The 25,303-nt window shown below is 45.5% G+C and overlaps 1 protein-coding gene across 1 annotated transcript; it reads right to left on the bottom strand.

Annotated features, from left to right (window-relative positions):
- CRISPLD2 (cysteine rich secretory protein LCCL domain containing 2) lies at positions 1-24,986 on the bottom strand. The gene is made up of 15 exons (XM_003209858.4): positions 24,750-24,986; positions 20,459-20,781; positions 15,288-15,406; positions 13,477-13,609; positions 13,252-13,367; positions 11,628-11,728; positions 10,330-10,488; positions 9,356-9,416; positions 8,683-8,749; positions 7,643-7,773; positions 7,454-7,497; positions 6,708-6,780; positions 6,241-6,316; positions 2,266-2,399; positions 1-195 (listed from the first exon to the last, which is right to left on the bottom strand). Exons 2-15 carry the CDS (start codon positions 20,699-20,701, stop codon positions 141-143), a joined length of 1,512 nt encoding a protein of 503 aa, XP_003209906.1. The 5' UTR covers positions 20,702-20,781; positions 24,750-24,986; the 3' UTR covers positions 1-140.
- Positions 24,987-25,303: the final 317 nt, after the last annotated feature.

Here is a 25,303-nt window from a genome sequence, read left to right as displayed (position 1 = left end):
TTTTTTTTTTCCTTTTCTAATTCCCTGAAAGAGATTGGCAAGGAGGGTATGTTCAGAGCTGATGCTATCAGAGGAGCTTTCCTGTCTCCGGAGATCAATGGAGCACTCTCCTGAAGAAACTTGCACCTTTCCCTAGGAATTTACTGCTTCACGGCAAAAATTCGGAAAGCGTTTCCATCTGAAGGACTCCTCAAGCTGGAAAAAAAAAAAGAAAAAAGAAAAGAAAATGCAATGAACCAAACACAGGCGTGGTAACTACAGGACTTGTGGTGCAAAAGACCTGCAGTCACCTCTGAATTTCTTTGAGGTAAACTGATTCAGTCCCAGCAGGAGCTGCTGCAGGGCAGGAGAAGGACAAAGAGTGAGAAAGAAGAGGCAGAAATCTATCTGTTCACATTTGGTTTATGCTTTCAGGAAAAAAAAAAACAAAACAAAGGGGCTGGGAAGAAGACAGCTGTCTTACAATGCTAGCTTTTATCTGGGGATCATTACGATGCCTATGGTTTGTGTGTAAAGAGAAACGTTTCACCAAAAGCAGTAGGCTGGCAGGTTCCCAGGGCTCTTCTGGCCCATCTCCAGGTGCCAGCAGTGGGAACAGAGAGACAACCAATTTGTATTTTCATTTTCCATCTTCAGAGTTGCCCCAATAGATTGAGCAAAGGGTTTGCTTGTGTTCCCGGCCCTGCTGTGCTGCACAATCCCAGCAGAAAGGCAAAATGTCCTATCTCCTGCAAAGTGCATGTTCTAACAAGGGTGAAGACTCAGAAGATCTTCCCTTGTACAAAAGCAGACCTTGCCAAGTAGGCAACCCTATCCACTACCTGTTTGGATGCATATCTTTACCAAATCTTATATCCAACATTCTGAAGTACCAAGTTCTCACCTTGATCTTTGAAATGATTCCACCATCCTGTGGGTTTCACAGCACAAAGGTGCTCCTTATTGCTGATTGGAAATAACACTTTCCAAATCTTCATACTCATCCCTACTGCTAGAGTAGGGGTCCCATCTTTGGTTTCCCTCACCTCTCAAATCAGCACCTGGTGCTCACATGATGTGTCATTGCTAGAGGGATAATTTATTCTTAGCTTTGCCAGAGCTTTTCATGCAAGCAAGAAGTTCTCTGTTAGTGTAAAGGATAAGCAAAAAAAGGACAAAGGTGGAAGAAAACTCATTGTAACAGTAGTTTCTATGATGTAAATGCAAGCTGAAAGCAAATCTGCCAGATTGCAGATCTGATGATCGAAATGCTGATCCTGGTAGCTAAACTCATCTTTTATGTCTAACACTTTCCTGTCTTAGCTTTTCTGTTTTGGCTTTTCTTTCCTGAGATGCTACACAGCACCTTGTGATATTCATTGTTAGAATAAAAATATCAAACTTGTTCAGAGCTTATGGTTAATAAAAGAGGAACCACACAGAGCAGACAGAACCATGCTAGTAGTGACCAAAACCCACAGCAGTAGCAAAAGTTATGTCTACAAAGACAGAGAAATCAGCACCATCACACCAAATGTGTGAAAAAGTGCATCACAAACTGAACCAGAAATAGAAAATGAGAAAGAACTGAAAGAGTTACAGTGGCATTGCTGTGATCTCTCTGGAGGTGCAGAGTTTTGGAGGCATTGATTGCCATTTTTCACCCAAACCATGGTTAGATCAGAAAAAGCTCTGAAAAATTACAAGGGTAGAAAATCCATCTTCAAAACCTGCCTGATCATCTCTGTAGGTGTTAATTTACTCATCCTTTCTTTTGGTAAGAATTAAGGAAATTAATTAACATGTCCCACAAACCAGAGTTCAATGGAAAACTCAATAAGCCTTAAAGCATTACCCAGGCTGAATGCTGCAGAAACACCCATGTTTATCTTTCAGATAAACAAATTTGGAAACTTTCTTCTTTAGAATTTACCTCCTAAGCATCGTCCAATACTAATTGCTGGACTAATTACAAGAGTGAATCTTAATGATATATACATATGGCAAAATGTATTAACAGTGTTGCATCCGTAAATAAAAAATTGCTTAACAGTATTTTGCACCCTTCACACTGATCTGAGAACAGCCTTTCACTCGTGGGAGGTGAGGGCAGGACAACACGCTCTATTTGCTTGAGATATCTTGAAATTCACAGTGATGCTCCTAAGCCGTGTTTCTGCCCCACCAGCCTTGCTAGCTGTTATCTGCTGACTTTGACATAAAATTGAACGTACAATCGAACGCACCAGTGAGAATAAGAGAAAAGTGCAAAGAAAAATGTCCCACCTCTCAGACTGGACTCCGTTCTTTAAGGAGCCGACGTAACTTTTCTTCTTTTCTACGGGCATCACATCCACAAAGCCACCTTCTTCATCTGCAATGACTCCTGCATGCACTGCACTTTTGCAGATACTGGAGCTCTGAAAAACATGCCAGCATTTTCACTTACAAAAATCTGTTATTTTACATCTGGAAATTTACCTTCCTCATTAGCATCACGTATAAGAGGAGAATAAGAAAGTGCGGAGCCAAAAAGCTATGAAACAGTTCTGTCATTCTTAGGGATGGTCATGGGCCAGATCTTGTGGGTCCAGTCTCAAATGCAGAAGATCCAGCACTGCTGCAGAGGACAAACAGCTGTTCCTGCGGCAAAGCTGTGCCTGGGACACTCTCCAGGGCCAAAGCTGACTCAAGGGCAGATTTCCAGCCAGTGACTTTTTTGTCTGCACCAGAGAAACCACAGTGGTGAGACCTCTTTCCTATTGACCAGCCACCTTGGCACAGCTTATTCACCAGGTCTCTTGAAAAGTAGGCACTCTTCCTGCATTAAGCTAAATGACCTCAAATTATCCAAGGGAGTTCATGTCCTTCTTTCCAGGAAAAATAGGATGGCTGCACCCACAGAGTGGTGTAGGCTTTGGGTAGCTGGATAGCCCCATTAGTTGGGTAGCCCAGTGTCCCACTAGTTGGATAAACCATTGCCCCACAAGGCAACGCTGAGCTCAGGGGGATGTTAACACTTCTGAAAAGATTAAGATTTCTCCATCACGCTGCTCTCCTCAATGTGCAAAGTTAGAAGAGTAGGAGGAACACAAAACATGAACAAATGATGACTAAGTTCCCAAAGCATCCAGGAAAAAGAGCAAAAGCAGAGAAGGGTTAGGCATAGTATAAACTTGGCTATCAACTCTCTAAAGGATTTACATACAGCAAGCTGGAGTAATGACAAACAAAAATCAGCCTTGCATAGGGAACTGCAGCAGGTGAAAATCCCAACCCCATAAACTCCCTGATGGCTAAAAACCGAACTACCACAAAACCAGTGCCAAGGGCAAACCTTCCCATCACTTATGTACAATACAGATCATTCCTTCTTGCAGCCATATATGGCAGGTTTGCCTTGTCCCCTATATATTTATCACTTTGGATCGCCTATCTCCTGGCAGCTCCCTGAGTTTTGAGTGTCAATTTTACTTCTATAAATGGGCAAGGGAACACTCTGTTTAGAAGATATGCTGCAAATTTGCCCAAGTATGCAGTGGGAAATCTGCAAATCTAAAATTGGCTCATAAAGTTAAGCTGTCCTGAATCAATTTGCAACACTCTCCACTGGGAGACATCCTAAACGATGTACTTCTGTTTTTCCAGGACTTGCTGTTCTGCTGCTTGCTCAAAGCTTTGACCAGAAGACTTTTTATTGCCTTCCCAAATCCTCCTCTTATCACTCTGTTGGATCACTGTCCTTTTCCATCCCAGTCCAAGTTTTGCTTTGATGCATTGCACACAGAGCTTTTGGAAGATGAGTCATTACGAGAATAAAGGCCTTTCCCCTCAAAGCCAGAAGTACGGACAACAGCACAGACAACGCAATGGCTTTCCATGGCGTGGCCCCTTTGCGTCTGCATCAACACCATGCAGGTCTCTTGGGATGCTCTGAGAGCTTTTCCCGCTGAAGTGGACTCTGAAGCAAACACCATAAAATGACAATACTCCTTTATAGTGGGCCATTAGCAAGAGACTGAGACTGTGACTTCACCCATAATTTCCTCATTAGTGGGACTGGTTTAATCATTAAGTTCCTATCTCAAGAGGGTTGAGCCACCCAGCTTGGTTAGCACGAATGATAAACGTCTCCTTTGTTATGTAAGTGATCAATCCTCCTCCAGCTAATTGCCACAGAGTTGTGGATAAAGGGCCTTATCGCATGAGCAGGGAGCTGTGTTCCCTCCCAGATCCATAGGGCTCCTGGGCAGAGATGAGGAGATGTTGCACTCAAGAGTCAGGCAGAATGACCAGTGACAGTGTCTTGCAGAAATTAAAAGCTCTTTTATAGCCCCGATAAAGCTCCCTAGGTGTTCACACAGCTCCAGCACAACCTCATGCTGATAGACACTTCTGTCCTTTCTCTCCCATTTTTCTAACTCAGAAACCTCACCATGAGGTTGACCATGCATGGTCATAGAATGGTTTGGGTTGGAAGGGAACTGAAAAGTCATCCAGTTCCAACCCCTCTGCCATGGGCAGGGTTGCCAACCACTGGATCAGGCACTGGATGCTAAGAGGCCAGAGAGCACCTGGAAGAGCACTGATCAGAGACAGTGCAAAACACATCATTTTCTTTTAGATAGCTCATTTAATTTGACTCAACTGGAGCACAATTCCCCCAGGGCCATGAAGGTGCCACTCCAGATTGCACATTCATGGCCCTGGAGACAAGCACTTGTCCCACCCAGCTCACTGTCTGCTTTAATTACATCTCAGCCAGGGCTGGGGTAAACTCACAGCGTCCCCGCCTGGAGAGCATCCTGCTATATCTGCACTCAGTGGCAAAAAAATCTGCCCAAATTCCCCCTGCTTCTTTCTCTGGACAGCTTTCCAGCCTGAGCATTTATCAGTATCCATACCTCCTCCCTCTTGCAATTCACTTTTCACACCACCCTCAAAACTCCTTTCCCCTATTGGCTTATTTTCTCCATTTTTCTACTCATTCTCCTGAAATCCAAAGTCCTTTCCTCTTTACACCCACAGCACGCTATTAGCACAGGAGCCCAGAAAAAAGGTTAACCAAGCCCTCTAAGGAATGACCGAATAGTTTTTCTCTTCCTTTTTTTTATTTTTTATTTTTATTTTTTACCCATTCCCATATCATGGTCCATGACCCACTTTATGTATCCCCAAGGGGACTGTAGGAAATGGAACTTGGGCTTCACTGAAGGCCACTAATCCTTTTGCATCAGTACAGATCAGGAAGAAATGCCTGGATGCTGGTCCTCACCTAAAACCCTGTCATTGCAAGCCCTGTTCAGGGGTAATCTGAGGTAGTGAAAGAAAGAGAAAACTATTTCCCATTTCCTGCAGGTCAGAGCATGCAAGGAGGGGTAGGGCAGCAGCTGTACAATGGTTTTCCATGTGAGCAGAATAGTTTGTGCAGCTTGAGTAAAATAATAAAAAAAAAAAACACATTTTCCCCAAATTATTGTATGATTTCCATAGGAAGTATTTCTCAGGAATGTGCACAGCTCCACGTTGACCCCACATAGGGAGTGTAGGAGCTCACTGGGACCCACAATCAGCCCCAAAGCACACTCCTGAGGCCAGACACCAGCCTGGGAGAGCTGGCGTTTCCAAAGGCAATCTTCAGCAGGAAAAAAAAAAACACGAAGCACCCGCAGATGGAAAAATGTTGAAACCCAGTTTTTAAAGGCCTAATATTAAGAGATTTCAAGAAAATGACTCTCTGCCTAGTTTTAGCATCAAGTCTCTGCTCATCCCCATGATCAGAGTTTAGAAAAACAAACCAATAAAACCAACTTGCATGCTTTCTTTCCACTGCTCCGTGCTGTGCTCTGACTACTCAAAAACACTGTTCAGCTCCCAGAAAGAGGACAGGAGGGGGAAGATGGACTATTTTTGCCAACAACATACCGTGGCTGAGTATGTAGGGTATATAATATAAGCCTATATAATGTAATACCCTATGGTATTTATCTGAAGGTCTCAAAACACTTCAGCGAGACAAACACTACCACCATTTCACATCCATCACTCCCCAGTCACAGAGAGGTTAAATGACTCATCAAATCCCAGAAGAAGTCATTGACAAACACTGGAAGGGATCCCCAAGCTTTTCTGGTGCCATTTCTTCCTTCATGCACATTGACCCTATGCCCACACTGTGATAACCACGACAAGTTTTGTTGCAGAGTAACCCCTCCTCAGACATCGCATCACACAGGGCCGTCAAGGAAAGAGCATACTCACATCTGCATAAATGTTTGTGCCAAACACCGGTGCCCAGTAGGATGGCTCGTCTTTACAGTGGGCTGGACAATAAATCCTAGAAAACAATTTATTCAGATTTATTCTCCATATCAAGGCTCAACAGGAAAGCAAGCTGCATTCTTGGGAGATTTCAAGTGCCTGCATCTGGTCTGCAGGTGGCAACAGTGAATCTAATTATTGGCTCCCCTCAGATGACTTTTGGTAGTTAGTGTAGAGCTTCAAATAGAGGACATTAGAACAGTAAAAGAGGGATTCATCTTCCATGGTATTTTCAAAGTGGAGTTCTTATAGCTCCCAGACCCTTTCTAACTCATCTGGCCAAAAAAACCTCCACTCTCATTGGCTCTTTGGGGATCTCAGCAGCCCTGCTCCCCCCTACCACCTCTCCTTCTCCCAAGCAGGGTGGGTTGCAATGGGACACAGACTTGCTCATGGCACACACTGACCTTGGGCAGTGGGTCGCAGGCTTTTTGAACTGGCACAGCTCAGCTACTGTGGTGTAGCAATCCAGTGTCTGTGCTGTGGAAATAAATACAAAGAGGTAAAACCACTAGGCCTAGTGATTTTAGTAGCCAAATCAAAATTATGATTCTTTGAAGGAGGGAGATTCACTCAAAAATATACAGAACTTGGGGACATTTAAAAAGTAGAACTCTACTGTATTTGTTTATGTATTCATCATAAGAAATTTTCATAATATTGATGGGTCACTCTTACTAACCAATTTCATATATATTTTGTGATTCATTATGCCATTCCATACACTTATTACATTAAATACTTTTTTTATTATTTTTTTTCCCCCAGTTTTTATACAGTGTTCACACACTAGACTCAGGCTTTCTTATAAGGAAGGCTTATCTTCTATCACATTACAATCAACAGCTCATCACACTGCAGCTGATGTTTGGATCTGACCATGATCCATCACCTGAAAATGCTGTTGGAAATGGCCAGTTATGACCATTTTCTGCACCTTCCTTCCTCTTAGATCCCTACAGAAATATTAAATATATAATGGTGGAACTGCCCACAAAGGGATCATCACCCCTCTGGGGTTTAGTTGTGGTATGGGGCCATTTCACATGATCACTTAAAATGAAAAAGAGAACTGTATGAATAATATCTTCAAGCACCTCATAAAACTCTAGCAACAACAATTTCTTCTCAACTTGACAAACTCCATACTTACTTGCAACTTTAGAAACCATGAACGCATTGGAAGGTTTATTTTTCCTGCAAAACAAGCGGGGAAAAGTATTAAAAATACACAAAATAAATTTACTTGAATCACTGTGAATATATACGAGTAACCAAGACAACTGAACATTTGCTTGTATTGAAAGCAAATACAAAAACTTGTTCCCTAATAAGATCATACCTGAAAGATTCCACACCGTTCCTGGTAGACTTCACAAAGGCCGGCGTCCTCCCCTTCCTTGTAATATCAACCAGTCCTCCCTTGTTGTCCAGGATGCCATAGTGAATTGCAGCCCGACATATGCTTGATGACTGAGGAGAGCACAGCAAATAATATAAGAAATAAATCTCATTCACAGAGCAGCACTGACCAACCGCTCTGCAAAGCATGAAGAAACAAAACCACCAAACGCCAAGTGGAAAATAACCTGATACAACCCTTTGGAATCTGGTTGTTAAATCTTACTCTCCTGACACAACCTTCTTCTTTTCCTATTATTACTATTATTTAAGCACAGCTTGGTTGAATGACAAAATATTTTTAAGTAAAAAAACGTACACTTAGATATAATTTAGAAGAAAAGCAGCACTGGAAATTCACAACCAGTATGAAATTTTTCCAGTTTTCTCAACAGAACATTCAAACTCAAGATATTTCTGCTAAAACCACTTGCAGGAGGAGGATATCTGCAATCACAGAAGTTGCAGGGCAAAAATATGACAAGCAGTCACGCACCAATGGCGAGAATGGGGAAAGCAACCATAAAATGCACAAATAGCCTTTTATATTCAACCTTCCTTTGCTCCAAAAGTAGTTTTGGTGGGAAAACAGTGCTAGCTCAAGATCCAGCAAATCAGTCCAGAATATTTCATTGTTTCAGAGTTTATAGTGTGAAGTTTCTGTTCAGCCTGACCACACTAAAAAAAGAGACCCTTAGAAGAGCTGCCTAGTGTTCCCTATCCATCACTTCCCACAGCTTTTATTGTTAAGGGCATTTAAGACAGAATCAAGACTGGAATCACTTTGCCTTTCCAGACAGCTTCTTTTTTCATCACTAAGATAAGGAAGATACAGATAGTCTTTATTAACACCCAAATTATAGCACCACAACTGGAGAATACGAAAAGCCAAATTACACCAAAATCATTGGCATTTCCCGTTTCTGTTATTGCCACTAACTTCCCACAGATTACATCTATAAGCTTTTTAAAAGTACTTACACTCTCATAATAAAATGTTCCAAAGATCTTTCCCTTACTGTACAAGCAGCCAGCTGGGCACAGATACCTAGTGAAGATATATATCTTTGAGGGTGGCGAGAAAACAATTCAAGAAAAACAGACTTTGATTCTATTTTATTTAATAGTCATTCCATTCATTTCACGTAACTCTTCCATTTAAAAACAAGATTGCAAAATAACTACTTTTTAGAACAGTTTCTCCACCCTCCTTAAAAAACCCGACCAATATTTAGATTCTGTGGATTTGGTTTTTCTCCAAGTGATAAACTGTCCCGTTCTTTGCAGAAACCTTAACCAGAAGTTCTCGACTGCCTGGGAGGGGACGAGCCATGAATTATTGGTCTGGCTTAGACAGCAGTGGAACGCACAAGAAAGGTTCAGAAGTGACTCTGCCAACATTTATTAAATGATTTTGGACACCTGGAACTGTGGGTCATGATGGCTGTATAAAAAACTGAGTCACTTTGCAGCTAGGCTTGGCTGAGGGCTTTATATTAAAAAAATAAAAATAAAAAAATTAAAGCTTTTTTCAAAGAGATCTATTTAGTTACAAAAATAAATGTAGTATAGGCTATGTCTTGTTTGCAAGGACCTCAACATTTTTAGCCCATTTTTTCCTGTGCTGCTCCAAGAGGTATCGATAAAACATTACCTGTTGCATGTTGAGCCTCTGCATTTGTCTCTCATCTTGGTCTCACAGGTAATGACTTGTGCTGGGAAAAAAAACAAAATTTAAATTAAAAACAAGCAAACAAACAAAAAACACAGTACAAATTAAAAACAGTAAGTTGTAAGAGGAAAGAGACCACCACATCCTGCTTTGGGCACCATGCACCTTTCCAAGAGGTCTTTGGTGCAGCGAGGTTAAATCTTAGTGCAGACCAAGCAGCCTGGAGCTGTGGGTGCCTCTTGATCTATTTACCTAAGACAGGTGTTTTGGGGAGTGTTAACAGCAAAGGAACATTTGACAGCCAAAGCTTTGATTTACAGCCTGAAGTCTACAGACACTACTTTTCATTCTCCATTTAATTACAGACTCTTCAGATGCTGGTGGGTAAACTTCAAAAGGATGCATTTGCTTGTCTCACCTTGTTTTCAGAATGAATGTTTTGATGAACTGAACACGACTAAGTACTACCAACAGAACATATCACTTCAGAAATCATAGAATGGCTTGGGTTGGTTGGAAGGCACCTCAAAGATCATCTGGTTCCAACCCCTGTCACAAAAAGTCTTTACAAGCAAGAAATAGAAAGGAAACCAGCTAAAATCCCCAGAAAACTGCAAAAAGCGTAAATGCTGAATACATAAAATTTTAAATGAGGAATGAAACCAATGCCTCCTAGATCGACTACTGATATGAAGACTTTTGGTTCATCAATACTTTCTTTAGATGCTCCATCCTTGAAGGTGTTCAGGGCTGGGTTGGATGGGGCTATGTGCAATCTGACATGCAATCTGATTTGGTGGTTGGAGCTGGATGGCCTTTGAGGTCCCTTCCAACCCAACCATTCTATGGTTCTGGGATCCTTCAAGAACAGATGAGTATTGCACACTGATGTGCAGGTGGCTTTTCAATGTTTTGCTGCTTACTTCTGAAAGAACAAAAGCAAGAGACTGCCTTACTCATATAGGAGTTGGAGGTGGTTTTCTTGGGCTTGATGGTTTTGCTGGGCTCATTCTCTGGAGGATGGAACCACACAGGCTTGTGCTCTGCGAGCTGTGGGGTTTCCACTTCGTTGGTCTCATCCGTCTCGGTGATGTAGGGGTCTTCGTAACGATAATCTTGTTAGAAAAGAGAAATTATGAAAAATAATTGCAGTGTTCACATCAAGTGGGAAATCAGATTTCTCTATCAGAATGGTGCTTCAGACAGTCCTCCAGTGAAGCACAGCTCCTGCATGACCCCTGCCAAGTCCCAGTTCGTTTGTCCACGGTGCCTCCATCCCTCTGAGTCCTCACCCCCCATCCTACCCCCATCTTTCACAGCCTCCCACTGCATAATCAACTGCCTACTGTTGCAGCCCAGCAGAAGGATTTGGGAAAGCCAGAAGAATTCATTCCACTTGGCCATTCCTCTGCAAAACCTTATGCTGTTTTCATTCTCATCAGTGAGGAAGGGGATGATGCAAAGAAATAGATAACGAGGCTCTCAACACAGCACTGATGTGACCCACTCCAGTTCCCATCTGCACCCCAAGGACTTCCCCCAGCCCCAGGTAGAAAGAGATGAATGCAGCAAAAATAACCCTCTGCTTTGGGCAAGCCTCCCAAGCAGGGAGCTGCCTGCTTCTAAAATCCCAGCTCTTCATGAAGGAAAACACATGGCAAAAAAAAAAAAAAAAAAAGCCCTTGATGCATGACCCCAGAAAATCCCACTTGCTCTGAGAGCAGCACTGCTTCACTGGAGATTTCCCAGCAGCAATAATATTTTTCACTCCGTGTCTATCGACCACTATTCCAACAGAGCTCCTCCTCTCCTCCCAGAGACACGAATCGCTGTGTTTGATTTGCAGCCGTGAAAACCAAAGTGAGGAAAAAAAGTAGGGGAAAAAAAAAAAAGAAAAGGGAATCACTCGTCCCTGGCCAGGATCTGCCCACCCACATCGCCTCCAGTAAGCGCCGGTGGAACATTCCCTTCCCAAACAAACCCTGTGAGGATGGGAGCGCTTCTGCCCGCAGCCTGCCAGCCCCAAGCCCTGCCCCAGCTCCAAGCCAAACCCATGCAGCTCCTCCATCCTGCAATCGCTCACATTTTCACATTGAATCCAGGCAAATCAGAGCCTTTCAGTTGATGATTTACCATTACACCACGATGCCTAGTTGTTGAAGGTGGGTAATTAAAAGCCACGACTGCTCCTATTGAAACGTTTCCAGGTGAAAGCTGGCTCCTGCACAGCACCCTGACCCCCAGCCCCACATACCTTTGTAGCAGAGGTTGTTCTGGCAACCACCCCCGTAGCTGGGGGGGCACTCAGAGCAGGGGCGGCCGTTCTTGTATGGGGCTTCTCCGATCCAGTTGCCTCTGCAAGCACAGGAGCAATGCAGGCTCATCAGATAGCCCCTCAAGCCCCACATTCTTCAGCCACTGACACTAAGGGTGTGGGAAAATGGGTGTTTCTGTTCTCCACGCATAGATAAGCGTGGAAAGGACAGCTTGCCCCCTTTTCCATCCAACACTTGCTTTCAGCAATCCTGTCCATCCAAGTTACCAATCTCCCGTCAATATCTGCAGCCCCCATGCAGCAGCACAGGCCAGGTAGGAGCACAACTCTCACCATTGAGGAGCTGCTCCATTTTCCATCTGGAACCATCCCCAAGAGCAAGGTGCAGAAATCCACACCTCCCCTCCCACACAACTGCACAGTCTGAGAAGCAGAGCAGCACTGCACCTTCCTCTTTGCCCAGCCCTGCAAACAATTTTGCCTTCGAGGCTGCAGAAACATCATCCCAGTCTGGAGGAACAGAGCAAAGAGCAACCAAATAGCCCAGCAAAGCCTCGTGAGGAAAACGATCTTCCTCATTTCACCTTCAAGATGATGATTTTAGGAGTTTCCTCAAATGAGTAGTGTAAAATATCACCTTTGCATTAAACTCCACTGTGAATACTGTGATTCAGTAAGCAGACTAGCTCAGCAGATTACTGCATTTTCTCAAGGAAGTACCCAATAACCAAAGCCCTCCTTGGCCCTCTCTGTTGCAAGCATTAGGGGCTGAGGAGGTTAATGCAGCTGGAGCTCAGCCTGTGGCTCTCAACCCTTTAGTTATTGCTCTTTCAGCCGTCTCCACCTATAAGGCTAGATGAGGACAATGCACACAGATGCCAGAGAGAAGAGATTAAGCAAAAACGGCAGAAAGAGTATTTTTCCATCCAGCAGGATGGTGTGCAGTGCATTGCAGCTTGCAGTGGGAATTCTGCAGGAGACAGTGGGATTCCATGTGAGGAGCAGGTTGCTAAATCCCAAACGATAGCCAGTGTAGGGAGGGGGTTTCAGCAACACACACACGGGCACTGCCTGGCTTGTGCTGTGAGCTCTGGCTTTGGCTGCCAGCCCTATCTCACACACCTTTTATCTCAGCATCATTCTGCCCTGTGACTTCCAGTGGCTTTGAGCCACACACAGCAATTTCTCCATTCTTTTTTTTTTTTTTGGTTAAGTTTTAAACTGTAAGCAACCCTACTATTCCTTCTGTAGCTGGGGCACAGAGGCTGCTGCTGGAAGGGCGGGCAGCAGCATTAATCAGCCCCATCCCTTCCAGCTGCTGAGCCTCCCCTGGCAGCACGCTCCACTCCAACCTCGCCATCTCCTGCTCTCCTTGCCATGGCAGCAACATCAAAGCTCCAGCCTGGCCTCGGCCCCTCCTTCACTTTTCCAGGCAATGCTCAGCAGTGTTGAACCAGCTCCTTTCTGCAGTCTAAAGTAAAAATTTAAAGCCACAACCGCCAGTCTAGACTGCCTGAAATCTGTTCCCCAGATCCTGGGCTAGTTAAGTAACCTTCCAGCGCAGGGTCTGGGAAAGCAGCAGGGCCCAGCCCATCCGCCTTACTTGGGCGAGTAATTGCAGACCAGGTAGACGGCGTTCTCCCAGATCTCTCCCCAGACATTCATCTGCTTGCAGACGTTCACAGCACAGCCAATCTTGTTTGTTGTGGCCCAGACTATCTGCAAGGACAACGTGCTTATTGAGAACCAGCAAGACGCGGGCCACGTGTTGCAGTGACACAGGGTGCAGAGGGGATGTGGAGTATGGATACAAACGCATCTCTTTTACCTGAGTGTAATGCGTGCACATGGGGCCTGTGCATTTATCTGGGCACCACGGGTTGCACTCATGTGGGTACGGGTACGAGTAATCCTTGACTTCATCATACCAGGATTGGACGTGGAAAGCAGGAGAGCGATACCTGGAGGAGCAAAGCACAGGCATGGCTGAGAACACCCACCCCTCAAGTTCTCACCAGCCCCTCTGTCATCCAACAGCACTCCTGGCTTATTGCAAGGCAGCATCTCAGTTTTTAACACAAGCTTTGCGAATTTTATACTACGGTTTCTTAAGGCAAGTTTGTCTCATTGAGAAGGTGTTGCTTAAAAAAACTCAGTAACGTGGAAAAAAAAAAAAAATCTCAGTGAAAATGTGAAAGATGATTTCTTCCCCAAAATTCACAGCTCGGTCTGACTTTCTGTATTATTTATAGGTTTGACATGTCCTTCAAACACCGCTGACCTGAGATGTCCTCCTGCCTTTTCCACCCAACGACATAAAACTTCTCGTTTGGCAGAGAGCTGTGTTTTGAAAGTAAACAGAAGCGAAGGTTTGCCAAAACAGCTTCACCTGAAAGCCACCATGTACCAACTTCACCACCAGGCCATTTGCTAAATCTGGATGTCCATTAGCAGTTCCTACTGTAAGACCTTTGACAGGAAGCAAGCTTTTCCCCCTCCCATCAAACCAAAGGGTAGTGCAGAGCACTTGGGGCACTGCATGTGCTCCCCACCTTATTGCAGCTATTTCTTTATGCAGCAAGCTCCTGCGTGTGCTGCATGTACTCGGTGCAAACTATGCACAGTGCTTTGCAATCTGAGGCCGGGCTGGTGTTGCTTGTGCTGTTCAGGAGAACGTGAATGGTGTTAAAATTATCTGGAGAAATGCGTTGGCATTTTGTATGCTATGTACACAGTGAGCGAGCAGAGCAATCTGCAAATTCTGTCTCAAAGGAGAAGAGCATTTCAAACGCTTTTTATTGCTTTCATCAGCTCACATGAAGCAGGCAGCCAGCAATACAAATGATATCATTACCAACTGTAGTTTGCTCTTCCAGCCAACTCTTCATTAAAAATCATTCATTAGAAGTGTTTTAAAAACACAAATCTCGTGATGTCATTAAGTGAATACTTTCCGAATTCTATTTTACAAAAGAGGAAATTGAGGCAATCAAGTTAAGGCCCGTTCCTGAAAGCGCTGAGATAAAACTGATTTCTTTTTCCTCCCAGAGATTGCAGTGGGAGCAAGATTGGATCTACCACCATCAATAACTCATAGCCATCTCGAGCCAAGAACAGCCTGATCTTTTGATTTTGTTTCCAATGGATTAACCACTCAACTTTCCAATCATTATTTAATTCTGCCAATACAAACGAGCCTGATATTTTTTATATCAGGCCAATTTCACACCAGCAAATTTCCATTACTTTCAACCGAGTTGTATCCGATTTACAATAGCATAACTTGTTGATCCATTAAAGTTTCCATGCACATACGAAATGTTTGCTTTACATAGTAGGCTTAGCCTATAAAGACTTAATGACAGGGGCATAACAATAAGCAAATTTCACCATACGATGAAGAAGCAAATCCCTTTGTAAGTCTTAACTTCATCTTTCCCAGCCAGATTAACAAGTCTAGATTCAAAACCTTCCCCAGGAGATTAAAAAAATAAACGAATGTGCAAAGTGGTTTCAATAAAGACAAATTAAGAGCTGAGCAAATATTTATAGAAAATACGGCAAGAGAAAAATCAAAAGATTTAGATGAGTTCTCAACCAGCAGCAGTGGCTATTAGAGAGGAACTTCCCAGCTCTTACCTGCCCCAGTGAACTGCCAGGTTCTGTCCAATGGATCTGATGAGGGCACTGGGCCCATGGTCCCAGATGCACTGCTGAGCCCAGGCATGGGCTGATCTTTCCAGCTCATCGTCCCAGGTCTACAGGAAGAGGAGAGGGAAAAGAACAGGTCAGTGCATCCTCTTAAGAGCATTAGATTGAGAGAGTCAACCAGCAGCAACGAGTGGGGAAAGTGAGACTGAAGTACAGCTCATCCCTGGTGCCCAGCCTTGCGATGTCAGCACGTTTCAATGATGTACTCATACCTAAGAATGTGTTTCTAAAGACAACTCCCTGCCACAGAAGCACAGGACTCTACATGGCCTCTTACTTTTCCTCCTCAACGACATGCTCCTTAGGAAGTGCTCTGCATAAGTCGACGTAACAAATAGCTCTGGCAAGACCTCAAGAACTCATCTAGACAATCCACCCTAAAATACAGCGAGACATTCTTGGCACACGGTTTTCTAACCAGTCAAAAAATACAGAAATAAATAATCAGACATTCTAGTGTTTTCCTCATGGCACTTATATTTGACATCTGCAAGATTTACAGCACAAAGTGTCTCAGTGTATGATTTTCCATCTGTTGGCCGTAACACTGGGACATTTCCTTGCTCTCCTACCCCCTGGGACTCCAACAGTGTATGTGCTCCTGCTCCCCACTACAGACACAGCCCACACCCCTAAGCAAGGGATGAGCACATAGCTGCTGTGCCAGGGGCTGAGCCTCTTGCTCCTATCTCCTCTTCCTCAAGTAACTGTTGAGCCGACCGATGAACGCAGTCGAACTCAGAGGTGGCAAAATCCCAAAACTTCTAAGCCAGGATCACCCTCATTAAAACTGGCATCAGGTTAGAATTGACAAATCCCACTGAGGTTCCCACTGAAGAAAAGGCCTCAGACGTCACTGAGTATCACCCAGTTACATGCCAAACGAGAGCTCAGATGCTATCCAACAGCAAATATGAAAGCAGTCTCCCTTGGCTTTGCTATCCAGGAGTGCATTTGTTTTAAAGGCCAGACTTGCTGGATCCAGTAGACAATGCTCTGGATTCATTGTGTGATCTCTGACAGCTGCTCTATTCAAAACAGTCCTAGGAGGATAATTCGTTGGGGTTAAAATATTATTGCACATTCCTACAAATAAAACCAAAACGAAGAGAGACCATTCAGTTCCAGGGCCAGATTACAGCCCCTTCAGACAATGCAACCAGCTGATCCCTCCCAGTCCTACCTTTTGCATAAGAAAAGCAACTTCTCATCTCAGCCATATTAAAGGAGCTATCAGAAACCACTTGGAAGGCATTTAGGCTCTCTAACATTTGAAAAATATTGAGTGTTTATACTAAGCAAGCATCGAGCAGTCTCGGGCAGTTCCAACAGGGATGGGGAATGATAGGAAATTGTTTGTCTCCTGGAGCTCGGCGTGTCTACACCATCTTCAGAAGGTAAAGTTGAGCTCACTGAACAAAGCTAACAGCACAGACCTCTGAGAAGAGCTTATCATTAAGCCTCCTCAGCAAACTGAATTCCAGCAACATCCAAAGCTGCTCTGAGCTCAGCAGCTTGGCTTTGAACTGAGCAGCGGCCAAGCAAATTCTGCAAAACCCTGTGTGGACGCAACTCCAACAGTGGGAATGAAACCATTTTCCATCTCAGCCCTCCAACTCCTTGAAGGTGTACGGGATCCGACCCACCGCATCCACATTTCCAGACCTCTGTTCGGAGCAGACGATTGCAATTGTGCCCAGACACACAGCCTTTTGTGGTCTCCCACTTTGTGCAACAGGCAATGGCCGGCCACAGTCCGCCTTCCCATCCAACACACAAGCCACAGAAACTCTCCCAAGATGTTACACGCTACTGGGACTTCAGACTTTCTAGCAGAGCACTATTCCCTGCAGCCTCAAAGGCGGAGGCATTCCAAGTCTCCTAATTTAACGCAGAGACTTTATGAGCAATAGGCTATTAAATGGAAATTGATGTGAACATATGTTACATCTTCCTTTGATGCCTATGGATAGAATAGATGAGGTTAGACAAAAGACACTCAACAGGCAATCGGAAGCGAGCTACGTTTTTGCATGGCTTTGTGCTTGGTGAGTAGAGAAGCTCATTTCTGCAGGCGTCAGATTACAAAGCCATCCCATTTAAATTAGAGCTCTTATTTGCCTATTTCTTCTCAGACGTGAATGCGGTCAGGAGCCTGGAATAATTTCAGAGCAATAAACATTAAAAAATAATAATAATAATAAAAAGATTTCAGACTTTCCCAGCTACACTTGCAAGAATTCTTTATGCTAATATTCAAAGCAGTATCTATGAAGAATACCAAAGCCAGAGGCACTGTGTGTTCTACACTCACTTTTTTAAACCCCTTCTGGAACAATCTGGCAAAACACTTTCTCACTCTTTGGGGGACAAGGTTGCATTCGAATTCTCCCCTTTTCTGTTGAGGCTTTCTGCTGTCAGACCACTCTGATCACAAGCAGCTCCCTTGTTTCGAAGACACCCACCCAGCCCATTACTGACTTCTCAAGCAGGGGTTTCTAAGAGCCTGTTGGTACACAAGATTCCAAGTGATTTAGTACGTGGATTGTCCTTCTTATTCCTGCAGATCTGAAGCTGACTTTCAAAATCTGGTATGCACCATACAAGTACAATATATACATTGCATCCATATCTTATAATGCAATAATCCTATAATGCAATTAAAAGCCTCTACCCTACTATTAAGAGGAAGAATGAATACCTTATACACAAGGAACTCTTTTTCTTCCAGCAGTCTGTACTGAGAACAATTTTGTTTTAACCATCTGTCTTTGGGCCTCCACAAGAGGAAAGATTTCTGCCTTTCATCACTGCTGAAAGCCATTTGAAAAGGTCAGGGTGTCTTAGGAACTGTTGTGTTCTTTCTACTCTGGTTTCATTAACAAGGAGTTTGCTATGGTCCTGGCTCCTTCCCACCACTCTTGCATACTCCAAAGCCACAATGGAAGTGTTGCTCATAGAGCTGCTGTAGGGTTTGAGCAATTGCACTGGGAAGATAAACACTGCTCACACCTGGCCCATGACAAAGTCTGTGTTTCAGTTTCCACCAACGCTGAATACATGTGCTGGCTTTTAATTAATTATACAAACCCAGCAGCAAAACTCTTTCTCCACTCCTCCTTCATCCTATCTGCATATGCAGTAACTCTTTTGATCCCTGGGTGAGTCATGGGACTTACTGTGCATTGCCTTCTTACTAATAACCTCCTCTGACTGAAGCTCACACAGTAGTAGAAAAATATGTCTTGTTCCTGGTTTATATTAGCTCCCTTCGTCGCTTAAATACATCAGATACAGAACTGGGACATTCACAAAGCAGCATTTGGAGACTGATGGCCAGGAACACGTTCTACTTCGTTATCCACAAATTAGTGCAGCACGTCTCCTGTGACGCTCCACACTGGCTCCAAAGGGAAAGAGAAAAGTTTATATACAGTGCTAAAGACAGACCATCCTCTTAAACAAGTCCAAATGAGAAATGTCCTACGCAGAACAAAGGATTAAAGTGAAATTCACATTCAGAATACACGCTGCATTTCCAAGTAACGTTGGGTAAACACGGTGACATGAAAGACTGATTATAGCCTTTCCAAGGAGCACCGTCGTATACCCAGCTTCTTTCTTCGCAGCATATAGGGCCCTTTCATTTGCCCTCAATCGGCCATGAAGCCACTAGAAAAGCACACTGAGCAAAGACAAACATAAAAGCGCGACCGCGCTGCGAGCGTAAATAGCAGTCGGCCAGTGTGCAATCCGCAACTGCAGCCCTCTCAGATCCTCCGAGCCAACCAAAACACACTTGGCTTTCTCATGCCTCGTGTTTACTCTCTGGAAATTAATCAAATCACCTCTTCTCTGGCAGCATCCTTCGGGCTGCCTGCTGGAGGATGGGCGCCCGCTGAGGAGGAGAGGCACAAGGCAGCGGTTCTTAGAAAGACATGTGATTTCTGACATGGGATGGAGCACCAGCGGTGCAACCGCTCAGGAGAAGCCTCTGAAGAACAATCATCCTTCCCTACTGCCTTCTGCTCGCTCTCCTCTTTTCCTTTTCCCTACAGTCACTACAGGGAGAATTTTCCATTTGCAGTATTCATTTCAGCGCAGCTGGCAAGAGACTTCACATTACAAGTGCTATTTCTCCTACCCTTTTAAACGCGGTCTTAACAAATCATTACTCATCCAATCTGTCAGCAGGAGCACATGGCTGAAGTCAGGCTAGCTTCAGTCATAACTATATTTGCACATTGGGAAAAGGCGCACACACACACAAAAAAAACTATTTGCCTACATCATTTTCTGGCCCCACGGTATTTGGAGGGCTTGTCTAAAATAGCTCAAAGTAGGGTCTCTGGCATCAGGTGAGAAAAAACTATTCATCTGAATTGTTGACGGTAAAGGCATGTTTCATACCAATACTTCTAAGTTCTCCCTCTGAAGTGGGAGAATCCATTGACCAAACTTTTATTTTGGTTTCTTGAGCTACAGAAAGCCAATATTGCTGACCCATCCACCTCTCAACTCCCCAGAGCCGTGCCAGCAACTTCCAGGGACTGAGCTCTGCAGATGGAGCCAAATCGGAATCACAGAAATGAACGATCAGAGGGATTGGGTTGGAAGGGACCTAAAGACCACATCCTTTAAGCACTGTTGTCCTGAGAGCTGAGCTGATCCCCAGCAGTGTCATGGGCATGCCATCCCAGAACACCAGTCGCAACGATATGAAAGCTTTAACAGGGAAAACATGGGTTAAATAGTAGGGAAAAATTCATGCTTTTATGACATTAAGGTAATGGAAGAACCTGCTGAGGCAAGCTGTGGAATTGCCATCACTGGAGATGTGTCCAGGGCTGGGCCAGACGTTAGTTTATGAATAATGGAACCAGTCCTGAAAATATGCAGCGGATGGACGAGATGACCCTATTTGCTGCCTGCTCCAAGCAAAACAACCCAATGATCTAAAGCATCGCTCACTCTGGAATGAAGCAGCACCAGGAAACCTCTTGAGAAAAGCTAGCTTCAGAGGAAATTCTGCACCTCTTGCAGTATGACCAAAAAAAAAAAAAGTAGAAATAAAGCTAGGCATCAGAAGCTGTACTCACCATGTATTCCATATTGGAGGCTGATGGATACACTTGACCTCTTAATTTATTGTGGAGCATCAATATCTCCTGTCGGTCTGAAAACAAAATGGCTCTCTTGGATCTGGAGTGAGCTCCCCCATCCTGATATTTGCTCAAAATGCTCTCCAGGTGACTCGAGTTGGGCAAGATAAAGCAGTGGGCTGCATTTGCCAGGAGCAGGACACATCCAAGAGGCAGGATCCAAGGCAGGGCAGGATCCATGGCTCTTCTACAGCGGGCAGAATTAGAATGAAGGCAGCAGAAGAGTTTCCTTTCAGGGTCTCCAGTGGCTCAGCACAGATCTGGATGTGGGGGAGAAACAGGCAGTGTGAACAGAAGCTCTTGGTACGATCCCCACTGAAGAAGCCGCACAACACAGATTTTTGCTCGAAAAAGATGCATAAAGTGTTATCAATTTCCTCAAGGACCAGTGGAACAGAGCACCAACATGGGTGATGGGAATTCAGTTTATTTCCCCAGTGGTGTGGGGTTGGGAGCATTGCTTGGGAAGCACTCAGGCACGGTGCTGGGCGCTCATCCACAAAAGGCACTGGGGTGCACCCAGCAAAGCCCATCTGTGACCCTCTGCAGACGCAAAAAGGAGATGTTTGAAGCTATTTCCCCCGAGAACAGTTGTCAAAGAGGAGAACAGATCTGAATAAAAGGGAAAACATAATTCCCAGCGAGGCGGATCACCAAGGTCAGAGAGCAGCAGGAGCTATTTGAAGGCCCTGCTCTGCCAATAGGCTGCAGCCGAGCAGCTGCCAGACCTCGAGCAAACGGCTGTTTATGTGAAATGTCATCGTAACTCCGAATGCTCACAGTTCCTGCTGACAAATGACGCACCGGGGTGCTCGCTGACGCTGCCGTGGTGCGTTACTGCAGGTGGGAGCATGGCCAGAGGGTGAGTTATGATGTGGAGGAAAGCAGACGGAGCACCCAGCATCTCCCGAGCAGGAGATTAGGCGTTCCTAGGGCTGACCTGCTCAGTTTGATGGCTGTGTTTTATTCCCATCCACTTCTGGCAAGATGCTGGATCTGTGAGGCTCCACCTGCCATTTCCCAATAATTCCTCCCTTCCTCTCCTTCCCTCCCCACATTCTGTCTGATGAAGCTTGCGCGGCTCGGCTGGCTTTGTTCAGATTGCAGGCAATTCAGAGAGGAGAACATGGGCTGCTGTATGGCTCTGTGGCCTCTTTAGGAGGGGATCTAAGAGCCTCCAGAACAGAGTTAGAATCATGGAATCATTAGTCTGGAAAAGATCTCTAAGATCGTGTAGTCCAACCCCAACCCATCCCCACCATGCCCACTGACCATGTCTCTTAGTGCCACATCTCCACACTGAACGCCTCCAGAGATGATGGTGCACCACTTCCCTGGGCAGTCTGTGCCAATCCTCACTGCTCTGAGAATAAATTTTTCCAAATATCCAAACCTTATTGTCCACAAGAGGCAAGAAGTACCCGTGCAGACTGCGTGAGCACAGCACCCCTCTCCTTCAAGCTAAAGTTTGGAAGAAAACTTCCCCATCTCCGCCTTGACATCAGGATTTGGTTTTGATAACACCTACAAAGATGATGAGAATGTACCCAGATCATCAGGATCTTTCAGAAAAGCTTCAGCCCAGTTCCACGAGGTTGGACACAGTTCCAAATCCTCTCATCCCCAGAACCAACAGCATCCACAAAACAGAGCAGCTTTGCTCAGGTGGAAAAACTCTACAGCCATCCAGAAGCCCTGAAAATATGCAGGACGTCTACACAAAAGAGCAGAAGTCCCTGTTCAGGGCTTTTGACTGTAATAAGGCAGAATGAAAACCAGCTTCTGTCAGCCTGCCTGCAGGCAGAGCATTAAGCCCTTGCCGTGGTAGAACAACGTAGGCATATATTTACTAAGTTTAGGTAACAGCTGCTTGCTGTTTCCTGCTCAGCAAGCCCAACACATGCTCCTTGTCCCCAGGCACATCTAAAGGCTGGGACGTTTAGTGGCCTGGGGGCAACCCCAGCTTTAAACTCATTCCTGTCCCAGCCTTGAGTGCTGCCTTCCCCCGACTTTCTAACAGCGGGGCAGCAGAGCCATCGCTTTGCTAGACTGTCTGACCCAAATCCCAGCAACAGTTCCTACTTTGAGGCACTTCCCTAAGAGTTTAAAAATAGATGCTCCGCCACCACCGTTTACAATGCAGCCATTTAGCACCGGCGATTTTCCCTGCAGCCTGCCCTGTAGGTAGAGCAGGAGGGAACAGACGTATGCTGCTCTTGTACCCCTTCATTTGGCTGGGTGCCCTCAGCTGAACAGGAGCCCGTACCCATCACCCATCTAAGGCAAACACTGAACTTACAGAAAGGGCAGCCTGGAGAGCCAGCTGCTGCTTCATCGCAGAGCCCCAGGACTGAGCCAACACGGCTGGGTTTGACAGGAGCTTTGCAACAAATGGTGCATTATTCCTGGTGATGTTCTTCCCTGTATCTTGCTTTGCACCTTCCTAAAAATGGGTCATTTGAGCAGTCTTATTCACTTTGGGTGTTCAAGCCAATTCACATGCTTTGGCTGCAGGTGAGGAGCAGGGAACGTCCAAGGGAAGGGTGAGGTGATGGGAGCAAAGAGAATCGTGGAATAATAAAGGTTTGAAAAGACCCCTAGGATCCCCAAGTCCGATCCCAACCAACCCCACCATGCCCACTGACCACGTCCCTCAGTGCCACATCTCCATGATTCTGAAACACCCCCGAAATGGTGACTCCACCACACCCTGGCTGCCTGTGCCAATGCCCAGCCAGTCGTTTGGAAAAGAAATTTTTCCTAATATCCAACCTGAAAGAGCCGCCGTGCCAAAGGTTAACTGAAAGCAGCAGAGAGATGCTCACATTTCATTGAGTTCAGACATCCATCTGCTCACACCCCTCCCCCCCCCACTCCGACAGCCTCATGCCCAGGTGCAACCAAACACTGGGCCATGTGTCAGAGCTCAGCCAGCTCAGTGCTGGGGCAAAGCCTTCAGTCTGCACTAAGAACTCCTCATTAGGGAAGATGGAAAGCACATTGCCTTTGGGATGAGATTTGACATTTTTCGGGGAGAATGTTCAGCTGACAGTCAGCTGAGCGAGGCTCTGCTGTTATTTTCAAGGTTTTAGGAGCAGTGTTATGCAGCTTCCCTTTAACTGCACCAGACTCCTGATGCTGGTGCCAGGTACACATCTGGGAGTGCTCAGAAATGGGTGAGTCGGCAGAAAGCAGCTCCCAAATACTTTGCAAGGCAAGTCTGAGCTGGGACAGCAGGAGCTTCTGCTGGGCTCCGAGGAAGTGAAAAAGCAGCACTGGACTTTGGAAAAGAGTATTTATAGAAAGCTATTTCCCCAGCTCAGAGCTGGAGCTGCATGTCACAGGGAACAGAGGAGCTGGGGGCTGGCAGGAGTGCTGCCTTCTGCCTTTCATTACGTCCTTGCTTCACCCTCACACAGCTATTGATCTTCAGCTGCCTCCTGGGGGGCATACAAGTGGATTCTGCTCCTCCATATGGGAAACACATGCAGTCAAAGCATCCCGAGAGCTGGGAGCGATGTGTGGGACAGGCTGATGCTGCGGGGAAACACACGTGCTAGCACCAAAAGCAGCAAAGCAGTGGGGGATCTGTCTGGGGACAAACTGATCCCTGTACAAAGAACTCAAGTGAGAAAGCCACACAATGGAATCATAGAATAACCTCGGTTGGAAGGGACCCATAAGTTCAACTCCTAAAGCACTTCATGCAGGAACTGAGATGCACACATTTAATGCTTTACAGAACGGCCCCAGCTTCAAAAGAAAAAGGGAATGACAAGTTCCTTGGATTCAGCATCCTCAAGGCCACATGGAAACATCTGGTTCTGCCACTGCAGTCCACTCCCATGCAGCCCAAGTGGGTGAGATTCTATGCAAAACCACATGAAAAACCCACTAGGAACAGACGCACCATGTGACAACACCGTGAAATTCCTTCTAGATGGGACTTCAGAGCCACACCAACTCCAGCTCCCTGGAACAGAATGGATGTGCCTATGGGCAGCCAATTACCGCAGCATCCCTTATGTTGGTCAGTTTCCCCTCCACACGAGCCCTTCCCATTCACTAGAGATAAATGCACATCAGTCCTTCATCACCCTTTGCAAATCACACGCTCAGATGTACGGCTTTATGGAGAAATTACTCACACTGTGCCACCTCGACTGCACAAAGACCCTCCTCGCACCCCACACCCACCCCAAAACACAATTCAGATGCATGCACTCACCTCGCCGAGCGCTTCTCGGGAAGCAGTTGCTCCTCCAAGCTTGCTGGTGGGAAATAAATTATATAGCCGCAATATTTCAGCGAGGAGGGGGAAAGGATGCAGGGAGCCCGGGGAGGTGCGGGGACGCGAGGTCTCGGCTCAGCAGCGAGCACCAACTGCGGTCTCGCAGAGCTCCCCAGTGGTATTTATGCTCTCCAGGCAAAGAGGACACAACTCTGGATCATCCCGTTTGGCAATCGGCCTGTAAAACAGAAGGGGAAAAAAAATTAGGAAGAGGAAAAAAAAAAGAAAAGAAAGAAAAAAAGGAAGGCAGGAGCAAGGAGTAGAGGAGTGTCGCTTCGCACCGCACCGCTGTTGGGAGACACTCATTGGGGCGAGGAAAATTAGGACCGTCCTCCCAAAGGCTGTAACACAACACCCGGCAAGAAGAGGAGGAGGAGGCAGCAGCAGCCCCATATAAGCGGGGTTACACTCATTCTCCCTTCAAGCAGCTTGCAGGCAGAGCTGCTGCCCAGCCCTGCTCTCTGCCACGGGTGTTCAGTGGTGATGAGCTT

Source organism: Meleagris gallopavo, chromosome 13 (genome assembly GCF_000146605.3).
Source record: "Meleagris gallopavo isolate NT-WF06-2002-E0010 breed Aviagen turkey brand Nicholas breeding stock chromosome 13, Turkey_5.1, whole genome shotgun sequence".
NCBI classification, from domain to species: Eukaryota; Metazoa; Chordata; class Aves; order Galliformes; family Phasianidae; genus Meleagris; species Meleagris gallopavo.
Note: the sequence above shows the minus strand (reverse complement) of the source record. Positions and strands in the feature narration are given on the sequence as shown.

Coding starts and splice junctions, on each gene's coding strand:
- CRISPLD2 (XM_003209858.4), bottom strand. CDS start 20,701: ATGGATCCTGCCCTGCCTTGGATCCTGCCTCTTGGATGTGTCCTGCTC. Junction 7,774..8,682: donor GAACATTTTATTATGAGAGT/GTAAGTACTTTT, acceptor TGCTCTCCTCAG/TCATCAAGCATATGTCGGGC. Junction 2,400..6,240: donor GCACAAACATTTATGCAGAT/GTGAGTATGCTC, acceptor CATGTTTTTCAG/AGCTCCAGTATCTGCAAAAG.